The following is a 12,860-nucleotide window of genomic DNA, read 5'->3' as shown; positions in this document are numbered from 1 at the left end:
CAAATGAAATAAATAATTAATCAGAGTTAAGCTGGACATGATGGCAGAGGTCTATGACCTCAACACTCAGAAAGCACAGGCAGAAGAGCTGAGGATTTGAGCTTGGCCAGAGCTACACAGTGAGCCCATGCTAGCCTAAGATAGCAAGACCCTGTCTGAATGCCCTCGGATGTTCTCCTCCAAAGAAACAACAAAAATATAGAAAAAAAGAGAGTGAGAGATACTTCCACATCCTCTGATTTAGCGCTATTCGGAATAGCCACAATGTTAAATAAACGGAGGTGTTTAAACAGATGAATAAAAAACATGGTATAGAGAAATAATGGAATATTATTCAGCCAGGAAAAAAACAAACAAACAAAAAACCAACTGAAATCCTGTCATTTACAGCAACGTGGATAGAACTAGAGGTCAGACATTAGATTAAGTGCACAATCACAGAAAGGAAAGCATCCCATGTAGATGTTCAGTCACATGTGGATATTATAATAAAAGAGTTACTATAACACAAGAAAATAAAGTAGTGGCTCCTACAAGTTAGGAAAGATAGAAAGCAGGACAGAAAAAGAAATTAAATGATAGTTACCATAACACAAGCACATACCAAGAATGCTGTGCATTCAGAAAGGCAACTAAAATTCACAATTTATATGTTATAAAGAGCTTGCAGAAGAATCTCAAGTTAGTTAACACAAAGAAATAACAACGGTTTAAGTAGATGAAAATGGTAGCTACCCTGACTTGACCACTATACATTCTATAGATGTTCCAAATTATCAAAATACCCTCTACACAAATATCAACAATTACTATCTGTTACTTTAAATATGAAGGGGAATCTACAATATGTAACAAACTACAAAGCAGTTAGAAAAAAAGGCAATCAATAGAAAATAGGCAAAAGTTGTGAATGAGTATCTCACAAACAAGATAACACAGTCTATAAATATGAAATAAGATGTTTTACTTGCTAATGAGTAAGAAATATGCTAATAATGACCATAGTAAGAAATATCTAGGGCTGGAGAGATGGCTCAGTAGTTAAGAGCACCGACTGCTCTTCCGAAGGTCCTGAGTTCAAATCCCAGCAACCACATGGTTGCTAACAACCATCTGTAATGAGATCTGACGCCCTCTTCTGGTGCATCTGAAGACAGCTACAGTGTACTTAGATATAATAATAAATAATTCTTAAAACAAAACAAAACAAAACAAGAAATATCTAAGAAACTGACAAAATTAAGTAGACTGGTAATACCATGTCTTGGAGACTATGTAGACTAGTGAAGAATTTAACAGCCTAAGAGTAACGAGGATTGGTACAAACACTTTGCAAAATCAATCAACATTTACCAATCTAATTGGCTCAGGAATTCCAATCATAGATATATATTAGCACTACTGTTTGCCATAAACAACAATCTAGAAGTTCATGGTCAGATGAACAAATTATCACATAGTCACAAAATATTTAAAGGCACTGAAATTGAACAAGCTAAGGTTACAAAATATGCATAGACTAGAAAGATAAAGTGAATTTTAAATAAAATATCTTAATAAGCATAATGACATAACACATTTTGTAAATATGCTATAATGTTAGAAAATAATACACACAGTAGTCAGTCTAGTAGCTAACTCTTAAGTAGAGGAGAAAGAAGGCGAAGTAATCCAGTACTGTCATGCTCTAGGCTAAGAGATCATTTCATATAAGTTTGTGCTACTGTTTTTAACAACTTACATTGTTCTTTTGTAAGCATCAAATATATTCTTTGTTTTGTTTTGAGATAAGGTTTCACTATTTAGACCAGGCTAGCCTCAAACTCATAGAAATCCACTTCTGCTTCCCGGGTACTACCATACCTGAAAGATCTATTTTTTCTTTTTTTTTTTTCCAATTAATGTATGAGTATTTTATCTGCACATACCCCTGCATACCCGAAAAGGATATCAGCTCCTGTTACAGATGGCTGTGAGCCACCATGTGGTTGCTGGGAATTGACCTCAGGAGCTCTGGAAGAGCAGCCAGTGCTCTTAACTGCTGAGCTATCTCACTAGCCCCACAAATAGATTTATTAAAGGTAAAGAAAAATAACTTTATATTAAAAATAACTTTATATTAAAACAATAAAATATGAAGCTCATACCTTCGACTATGCTGGATTTGGCAAGAAATCCTGAAGATGTTTTCAGAGCACCATTGAACACCACAAAACTTGCACCTGTCACTGATAACAAATAACAAGTTATATTCTAATCTGCTCATCCTCTACTGTATTTATTACTCAAAATGTGGAGTTTCTGCATTTCAAATATTTGATAAATGTTATTCTCATAACACATTAAAAATACAATAAAAATTAAAACAAAATTACAATATTGGATAAAATAGTGTTTCAAATGATGAATGTTTTAATATCATCAAGATAAACATTTTGTTTGATTCTCTGGAATCTAGTTCGCAGGGGGTCTCCCTCTATCAAATCTGATCCATATAACTCTGGAAGGGGTAAATACCTTAATCACCTTTTCCAAAAACACAAAGACAAACCCTTTCCCCAGATCAGCACATCCTTCAGCCGGTAACCAGGACAACCTGGAGCTTGCCCTCTGTCCCAGAGGAACAATAAATCAACCACAATACTCAAAATCACACACATTTTAGCCTATTTAGGCCTTTCTAATTTGTCATGTCAGGATTTAAACCCAAAATTCCTGTGGAGCCCACGTTAGACAGAATATGAGTCTCCTGCAGACTTTATTATACCATCTTTAAAACAATTGATTCACACTTCTATTTTTCTTTCCTTTTCTTTCCTCTTTCCTTTTCTCTTTTTTTATTATTACATAAAAAATTGTTTATGCTTTTGTTAATGAGGGTGTCATGAATCAAATTCACTGCAGGTAAACATGAATTGCATAAGTCTCTGTGAGGAGAGTTTAGAGTACTTTCCTATGTAGGCATCAGGATCAGGGTTAAGATCCCCAGAACCCGTGTAAATCCTCGGTGTAATCCTGTGATGGCCTGCCTGAATTCTAGCCTTTGAAGGCAGAGACTGACTCCTCGGACCAAGACAACTAGAAGACTAGCCATATCAACAGGCTCTGAGTTTTACTGAGAGACCCTGTGTGGTGGTTTGAATAGGAATGACCCCCCCAAACTCATGTGTGAGAATGCTAGGCCTATAGGGAGTGGTACTATTAGGAGGTGTGGTGTTATTGGAGTAAATATGACTTTATTGGAAAAAAAATTCACCACGGGGCTGGGCTTTGAGGTCTTCTATGTTCAAGCTAGGCCTAGTGTGGCAGTCACCTTCTGCTGGCTACATGTAGATCATGTAGAACTCTCAGCTCCTTCTCTAGCATCATGTCTGCCTGCATGCCACCATGTTTCCTGCCATAATGATAATGATAATGGACGAAACCTCTGAAACTGTAAGCCAGCTCCAATAATTATTTTCCTTTGTAAGAGTTGTAGGGGTTGAGAGCTGGAGAGATGGCTCAGCAGTTAAGAGCACTGACTGCTTTTCCAGAAGTCCCGAGTTCAATTCCAAGCAACCACATGGTGGCTCACAACCATCTATAATGGGATCCAATGCCCTCTTCTGGCATGTCTAAGAGAGTGACAGTGTACTCATATACATAAAATAAATAAGTCTTAGAGAAGGAGGAAGGAAGGGAGGGAGGGAGGGAGGAGGGGAGAGAGAGGAAGAATGAATGAATGAGAATGAATGAATTGTAGAGGTCATGGTATCTCTTCACAGCAATAAACCCTAACTACAACATCCTGCCTCCCAAGAGGTCTCCACATGCACACCTGTAGAAAGAATACAGGGCATTGTATGAATCCATCACCTGTCAATTAAAAAGCAGTGGCTTAGGCAGGAAATGGGAGGTAGAACATCTGGGAAGCAGAAAGAATTCTGGGAGAGAACCAGGTACAGGAGATTCTCCTGGGAAGACGTGAGAAGACTGTGAGCATAGGTAACCAGCCATGTGGTAGAATGTAGTTTAAAATAAATGGGATATTTTAAATTATATTTAGTCAGAAAAGAACCCAGCTACATGGCCAAGGCATTTGAGTCTGAGTCTTATTTCTGGGCACATGGGCTGGGAGAAAGAACTATACATACAACTACACACATGTGTACCTACAGACATGCAAAAGCATGCTTGCATACACAAATAAACACCACACACAAATGAAAAATAGAAAAAGGAAAATGCAAATATAACTTTTGACCATAATTTCCCCCCTAGAAACATAATATGCATGTATACAAGGTGTCATAACAACATTTTTGTAAGTAGCTGAGGAATGGTAACCAACTATGACAATGAGAGAATTAAAGGATAAATAATTGCCAAGTGGAAAGTTACAGAGTTAAAGTTCTTCACTGACATAGAATCACCTGTAAGAGGTGTTAAAACAACAAAGCAAGGTGCATAATGGAGCAAGTACTACAAGTTATCTGTAAGATGCGTCTTGAGTATGTGCATGCATGCCCTTGCCTGATGTGTATATTACACAGAGCCTCTGGAAAGACGCACAGACAGTGGACTGGTTTGTCATCCTTTAACAAGGCCCTCAGTGGTTAAGGGGATACTTTTTTTCACCACAGCATAAATACAAATAGTCTTACCACAATGAAAATATATCCTATTAAAAAACAATAAATACTTAAAACTCCAAAAATTTACAGGCTGTGAAGACGACTTGGTCAGTAAAGCGCCTGCTGTACAGGAATGAAGATAAAAGTTCAGAATCCCAGCACTCATGTAAAAGATTAAATGTGGTGGTCACAGTTACAATCCCAGCAAAGGCAGAAGCAAGGGGATCCTGGGGACTTACTAGTTAATAAGCCTAGGGAACTGGTAGGCTCAGGCTCAGTAAGAACCTAGCTAAAAATCCAAGCTGGCAAAAGAGCTGAAAACATCCTATGTAACTCTGATCTCCACATGTGCATATATGTACATGCAGAAACACACACAGAGAACTTTTAAATTTTAATCACAAAAATGTCAGTTAATGGTAAGAGACAAAATATAAAAGTATAAAATCAAGTCTAAAACTATCTATGCAACCTACATATTCATAAACATGAAAATATCAACAGTGGCCTTATTTTGCAAAGATGTGTGTGTGTTTGTTTTGCAGGTAGCCTCTGAGTCCAGAAGAGAGCAACCAAAGTCAGGCTCTGCAAGAGCAAAACAAAACAACTCTTAAGTTCTGAGCCATCGCTCCAGCACCCACTTCTTTTCACTGCTTGCAAAATGTATTACAGATGGGATACAGCATTACCTTTTTTTTTTTTTTTTTTTGGTTTTTCGAGACAGGGTTTCTCTGTATAGCCCTGGCTGTCCTGGAACTCACTTTGTAGACCAGGCTGGCCTCGAACTCAGAAATCCGCCTGCCTCTGCCTCCCAAGTGCTGGGATTAAAGGCGTGCGCCACCACGCCCGGCAGCATTACCTTTACAACTGGAGACAAAATGATTCCCGGGGAGAACATCAGGCTGTTCTAATGTTATCTTGTAACAATGTGTTAATGTTATGAACTGCCTAGCTTTCACTCAACTTCCAATTTCTTAGGCCTTTCCCCACAATCTGGGAATGGCAGCAGCCAGAACTGAGGCTAATGTCCAAGAGGCTGCTCACTCCGCAATCTTCATCATTTCTCCATCCCCAGTTTCTTCTCCTTGTCCACCCTGTGGCCTCCCAAGCAAAAGAAGCTGAGCCGAGACTGAAGAAATATGAAAACATCTCACTCCAGAGAGAAACTACTGAAAAGAAGATTCTCACACAATGGGATACACTTTAGGTGCCAAAAAGAACAGACTTCTAAATCTTTACATCTAGTGTTGTCAGAAATTAAAAAACACAAAATAGAGGCAATTCTTGATCTATTATCTATACAAGCTGAAATGTTAAGCATACCATCCATCATTAATTCAGCAAATAGAGAATGGGTGTCTGTTTCTCCTTGGAGGGCCTCTTGTGAGGGCACCATGATTACCTTTCCTTGGCTGGCCAGTGGCACTGTTGGCCTGAGTCTGATAAACTCCATCCCTCTGCACACAGACCAGATGAGAGTCTGCTTCTGTACTAAAACTAGCTCCAATACTGATGACGTGCTCGTTAGAGGAATGTATTACCTTCATTACCTGAGGGGGGAAACACCACATTTGTTAAGAAACATTTATGTCTAGTCTAGAAGTATTATTATTGATTAACTTCATAATTACCTAGCTTTAGTCTAAACAACTCCTTGGGAATTTAACAAAGATGGACAGACAGACAGATAGGCTGGCAGGAAGGCTGGCAGGAGGTAAAATCTCCTCAATTAATAGATAAAGCAATTTTAAAAGGATGAAAAACTGAGTCAAATAAATTCTCTATTAACAAATTTTAAATATATAAAAACATGTTGTTATGAATTAGATGTCCTGACTCAAAACAAACAAACAAACAAACAAACAAATTCCAGTCTCAGGAACTCCTCTGTTCCAATGTCTTTAGATGTGGATAGGTCAAGTACACTTACATCACTGTACTTTTTTCGAGGTATTTTTATACAGCTTTTTCCCATTTCCATATGAATCAATAGCTGATCGATGTTATGCAATGTATACTGGTAATTTCGAAGATCCTACATAAAATGATCAAAGTTCATCAACATTTAGTCATCCACTAAACACTTCCAGTAGCTTCTACAGTTTGAGTCTTCTGACAGTCCTATCAAAGTGCTACACAGAAAGACAGTCCCAGCTTGAAAAACAAAACATCTCCCCCCAAGGAAACCCCACAAACTAATTCTTCCAACAACTTCTCAAAAGTAATGAAGAATATTCTCAGAAAGAAGTTTACAGTGTGTGCAGACTGCTCTCCTTTCCTGTTACAGCTCTGTTAAAATAGAAGTCATTTCTGTTTAAGTGTCCCCCAAAAGCTCCTATGTTAAAGGTGTATTCACTTCCAGTGCTCTGTGGGACGAGGTGGAATGCCTCGGAGGTACGGCCTCGGTAGCTAAGGCACATCCTTGGAGGGACTATAAGGATTCCAGACCCTTTCAGTTTCTTTTTGCTTACAAGCACTATGAGATAAGTGGTTTCCTCCACCTAGCACTCCCGCCAAATGCTACCACTGACCCTGACCTGAATCTTCTGACACACGCAACAGAACACTATTCGCTTACAAGATTACCTCCCATGTTTTGAAAAAGTAACAGAAAACTGAGAGGCTTCAAGCTGGCTGTCGATGGAATTTGAAAGTAGGTCTACTAAATCTTTTATATAGTAACAAGCAAATCCTGATGATAACGGTATGGGAGGAAGAGAATCTCAGAGACCACCTTATCCATGCTTTCCTACAAATGAGGACTCCGAGATCAGACTGTGTTCAACATCACAGTGCTGGTTTACTTTACTAACAGCACCTTTACCCAGCTTCATCAACTCCAGAGGTTTGTGAGGAAGTCTCCCATTACCTCAATATGCAAGAACAAAACATTACAGGGAACCAAAAGGCAATCAGAATTAGAAACACATAAATTAGGAGACGCTGTATTCTAAAAAGCAGAGCTCATTTATATTAAGTGGTTTAGGACTTATAAATGTGCATTCAAATACCAAGTACTCCAAATTAAAATGGATAAATAAAATAGGTGAAATATACTAAATAAATGCTTGAAGAAACTATATTTCAAACAACACAATAGTTCAGGTACTTACAACAAGTAAGTTCATAATAGTATGTCCTATTTCTCCAAAAAGAGGTTTTCTGCCTCTGACACTTGTTAGAGGAGCAGGGTATGCTGCACATGAAAAACAATAATTGGTTACTATCAACAATAACACAAAGTCCAAAGTTTATTAATTTTATTTTCTTTTTTAAAATGAAAAGTATATAAATATCACTCAGTCAGTTATCAGAGAAAAGTAAAAGATTCCTATGCAGCTGCTAGATACACTAACTGAAAAGCTTACATAAACTGTCTGATTTAAATCCTATAACAAGCAAGGGTGCCTATACCTACTTACAGACAAAAAAATCGAAACAAAGATAAACAAAGTTGCTCATTTAACTGTTAAAAAGATTTGAAGCTGGGCTTTTCTGTCTCCAAAACATTTAATTTTTTTTTTAACCTTGCTTCTATAAAATCCAAAATGGGAAAGAAGAATTACAATAATTTATTCAATCCCTATAAGGTTTTTCTAGATTAAAGAGAAATACAAAAAATGAAAACAGCATTTTGGTCTTTTCTTTGTGGTGCTGGAGTTGAACTGGGGATCTTGTACATGAGCAGTAAGCAATATACATGTGAATTACAACCCTAGTCCCCAAATTCAAGACTTCAAAGACTTTACACTTAATATTAACTTGTGGTAATTAAAAACAGTAATTAAAAAATTAAATTCACACCCTTCTCAATAGTCACAAATAATATAAAATATCTTGGCGTGACTCTAACTAAGGAAGTGAAAGATCTGTATAATAAAAACTTCAAGTCTCTGAAGAAAGAAATTATAGAAGATCTCAGAAGATGGAAAGATCTCCCATGCTCATGGATTGGCAGGATCAACATTGTAAAAATGGCTATCTTACCAAAAGCAATCTACAGATTCAATGCAATCCCCATCAAAATTCCAAATCAATTCTTCAACGAATTAGAAAGTGCAATCTGCAAATTCATCTGGAATAACAAAAAACCTAGGATAGCAAAAACTCTTCTCAAGGATAAAAGAACCTCTGGTAGAATCACCATGCCGGACCTAAAGCTCTACTACAGAGCAATTGTGATAAAAACTGCATGGCACTGGTATAGTGACAGACAAATAGACCAATGCAATAGAATTGAAGACCCAGAAATGAACCCACACACCTACGGTCACTTGATCTTCGACAAGGGAGCTAAAAACATCCAGTGGAAGAAAGACAGCATTTTCAACAAATGGTGCTGGCACAACTGGTTGTTAACATGTAGAAGAATGCAAATCGATCCATTCCTATCTCCTTGTACTAAGGTCAAGTCTAAGTGGATCAAGGAACTTCACATAAAACCAGAGACACTGAAACTTATAGAGGAGAAAGTGGGGAAAAGCCTTGAAGATATGGGCACAGGGGAAAAATTCCTGAATAGAACAGTAATGGCTTGTGCTGTAAGATCGAGAATTAACAAGTGGGACCTCATGAAACTACAAAGCTTCTGCAAGGCTAAAGACACCATCAATAAGACAAAAAAACCACCAACAGATTGGGAAAGGATCTTCACCTATCCTAAATCAGATAAGGGACTAATATCCAATATATATAAAGAACTCAAGAAGGTGGACTCCAGAAAGTCAAATAACCCCATTAAAAAATGGGGCTCAGAACTGAACAAAGAATTCTCACCTGAGGAATACCGAATGGCAGAGAAGCACCTGACAAAATGTTCAATATTCTTAATCATCAGGGAAATGCAACTCAAAACAACCCTGAGATTCCACCTCACACCAGTCAGAATGGCTAAGATCAAAAATTCAGGTGACAGCAGATGCTGGCGAGGATGTGGAGAAAGAGGAACACTCCTCCATTGTTGGTGGGATTGCAAGCTTGTACAACCACTCTGGAAATCAGTCTGGCGGTTCCTCAGAAAATTGGACATAGTACTACCGGAGGATCCCGCAATACCTTTCCTGGGCATATATCCAGAAGATGTCCCAACCGGTAAGAAGGACACATGCTCCACTATGTTCATAGCAGCCTTATTTATAATAGCCAGAAGCTGGAAAGAACCCAGATGTCCCTCAACAGAGGAATGGATACAGAAATTATGGTACATTTACACAATGGAGTACTACTCAGCTATTAAAAAGAATGAATTTATGAAATTCCTAGCCAAATGGATGGACCTGGAGGGCATCATCTTGAGTGAAGTAACACAATCACAAAAGAACTCACACAATATGTATTCACTGATAAGTGGATATTAGCCCAAAACTTAGGATACCCAAGATATAAGATACAATTTGCTAAACGCATGAAACTCAAGAAGAATGAAGACCAAAGTGTGGACACTGTGAACCTTCTTAGAATTGGGAACAAAACACCCAGGGAAGGAGTTACAGAGACAAAGTTCATAGCTGTGATGAAAGGATGGACCATTTAGAGACTGCCGTATCCAGGGATCCATCCCATAATCAGCTTCTAAACGCTGACACCATTGCATACACTAGCAAGATTTTGCTGAAAGGACCCAAATATAGCTGTCTCTTGTGAGACGATGCCGGGGCCTAGCAAACACAGGAGTGGATGTTCACAGTCAGCTATTGGATGTATCACAGGGCTCCCAATGGAGAAGCTAGAGAAAGTACCCAAGGAGCTAAAGGGATCTGCAACCCTATTGTTGGAACAACATGATGTACTAACCAGAACCCCGGAGCTCTTGTCTCTAGCTGCATATGTATCGAAAGATGACCTAGTCGGCCATCAATGGAAAGAGAGGCCCATTGGACTTGCAAACTTTATATGCCCCAATATAGGGGAATGCCAGGGCCAAAAGAATGGGAATGGGTGGGTAGGGAAGTGGGGGGTGCTATGGGGGACTTTTGGGATAGCATTGGAAATGTAATTGAGGAAAATATGTAATAAAAATATTAAAAATTAAAAAAAAATTAAATTCAACTTTGATGACAGGGGTTCCTTACTATCTAAGACAAATATTTGATTCAATTAGGAAAAAAATTAACTTTAATCTCATATTTTGTGTATAATCCTGGTAATTTTACTCTGAGCCAGTGTTTTCTTTATCCAGCCCAGTGTTTTGTTGCTGATAATAAAATCTGAATGCTGTTTTTATTGATGATTAGGACAATATACTAGTTAGCCATCAATCATTGTGAGGTATATAATCTATAGGTGTGCTTCAATAGAAGCACCTAAAAATATTAAGACTGGTTTTCCTACAGTGAAGCTTAGAAGATCAGGGAGTGTTGAGGACCTTTCAGAAGAGTGCAGGGCTGATACTGCAAAGCTGTGTACCAGTGACGGGACTAGTCATCAGTGAAGATTAAGGAGCCTCAACAAGGCTGGTCTGCATTTGTTACAGTCTGCTAGACCTTCAACAGACTGACACTGAAGTCAGTGGAGCTCATGCTGTTCAGATATGACCTGGAATTTTTATGGATGTTATGGGGCATTTAATAACAAAAGTTAAAGTCCCAAGATTCTGGGTGAAAATAGCTTTGTCAGACCAGCAACCACCTGTTTATACACTGTTAGTCATTAGTCATAAGACTGTAATACGGACAGCTCTAAGCCACAGCCTGTTCAGTGTCCTAAGTCAAATTATCTCTAACCATTTTCAAGAGATGGTGATCACTCATAAAAAGATGAGGTTAGAAACTCAGCATTTACATTAATCATGTTCTTTATAGTTTTCTTGACTTTTAACACTAATTGTGTTTTTACCAGTCTAGACATCTTTCACAAGAGCACATTCTGAAACAGAAGTAACTTCTATTTTTCCCAACACTAAACTGTAACTAATATAATACATACTAAATTATTTAAATCAAGTTCCTCATAGTTAAATACAATTTTGCAATTCCAAAAAAAAATACTTAAAAAAAAGCCAGCAATAAAGGTACAGAGTAAAACAATTTTGAAATGACAAAAGTAACCATATATAAAAGTCTGACCATTATAATAGTGCTAGAATCTTAATCTGTGTCTAAAGTAGGCATGTAGATACACACACACACACACACACACACACACACACACACACTTGTTTGTAGGTGATGTATTTTATAGTACTTCTGAGTAATTAGGTAAACATTAGGAACATAAAAGTTAAAGTGAGGAATGTAAAACTAAGGAAATGGCAACCAGCATCTCTAACCCACTTCTCTAAAACTCTAAGCGCGGGGGGGGGGGGGGGGGGGGCGATGACACTAACTTGTCTACTATGTAGTTAAAAGACAACTATCAATAATACATGATTTTAAGAAGACTAACAAAAGTAATAATGTAAAAAATGTTTTGCTTTGAAAGAATCAAGCAAGGTGGTGCAAGCCTGCATCTCCGCAAGTGAAGGAGGAGGACCAGGAGACCGAGGTCATTTGATCAGTTTCATGGGAAGTTTAAGGGCTGAGAGTGGCTCCTGTTATGAGACCCTGTCTCAAAAAAATTAAATTTTAAGGTAAGTCATATAATTTATGAGCATCCTAACAGCTCATGAAACACCATCTTTGTCACATTAACTTGGTATAAGAGGGTTGTCTTGGAAACTTAAAAATACACCAAATCAAAAGTAGTTATATAAATCTAGTAAAAATTACTTGAATGATTTCCCTGAATCTACTGCCTTATCTTCAGTATATTTGAAAATACGACATATTTTTAAACTTACCTTTGTATTCTGCTCCCAATCGCAACATTAACCGCATAGGAAAAACCTTTGCCCAGGGAATCTCCAGCTTGTGGATAAGAATGCCGCAGAGAAAAGGATTCCTCGGCACGGGGAGGCCATCAAGGCTCTGAAAGGTAGGTGTGATAAACAGGAACCCTCCATGATCCTTGCTGCTGAGAAAACTCTCAGGAAAGGTCAGATTGTCCAAGTTTTCTATGTATTTTCCTGGAAATAATATTATTAATAAAAATATTTTAAGTTGCGATATTATTATTTTGATGAAACATTCTGAGTATGAATGCCCCAATACACATTTTCTTAAGTAAAAGCAATACAAAGATCTCTGTTCTTCTTGTCATATTTCTACTCTTAAAGAAGCCTCTATTTGGACTGGTAGAACGACATATCTCAAGAATGCCTAAGGCCCTAGAATCACTTTATGGCACCCAAAAAACATTAAAAAGGGGAAG

At 37.8% G+C, this 12,860-nt stretch overlaps 1 protein-coding gene across 3 annotated transcripts in view; it reads right to left on the bottom strand.

Moving 5' to 3' along the window:
- Zfyve16 (zinc finger FYVE-type containing 16) overlaps positions 1-12,860 on the bottom strand; it is a 54,451-nt gene that overhangs the window by 16,024 nt on the left and 25,567 nt on the right. For all 3 annotated transcript variants that reach the window (XM_029468386.2, XM_029468385.2, XM_021180901.3), the window contains 5 exons: positions 12,391-12,615; positions 7,727-7,809; positions 6,544-6,648; positions 6,016-6,163; positions 2,148-2,228 (listed from right to left, as the gene is read on the bottom strand). In XM_029468386.2, the coding sequence (XP_029324246.1) occupies positions 2,148-2,228; positions 6,016-6,163; positions 6,544-6,648; positions 7,727-7,809; positions 12,391-12,615 (642 nt within the window). The remainder of the gene's footprint in view (positions 1-2,147; positions 2,229-6,015; positions 6,164-6,543; positions 6,649-7,726; positions 7,810-12,390; positions 12,616-12,860) is intronic.

The sequence above is a fragment of the Mus caroli genome, unplaced genomic scaffold (assembly GCF_978045245.1).
Source record: "Mus caroli unplaced genomic scaffold, Mus_caroli_1 scaffold_15, whole genome shotgun sequence".
NCBI classification, from domain to species: Eukaryota; Metazoa; Chordata; class Mammalia; order Rodentia; family Muridae; genus Mus; species Mus caroli.
This window is presented reverse-complemented; position numbering and strand designations above follow the sequence as displayed.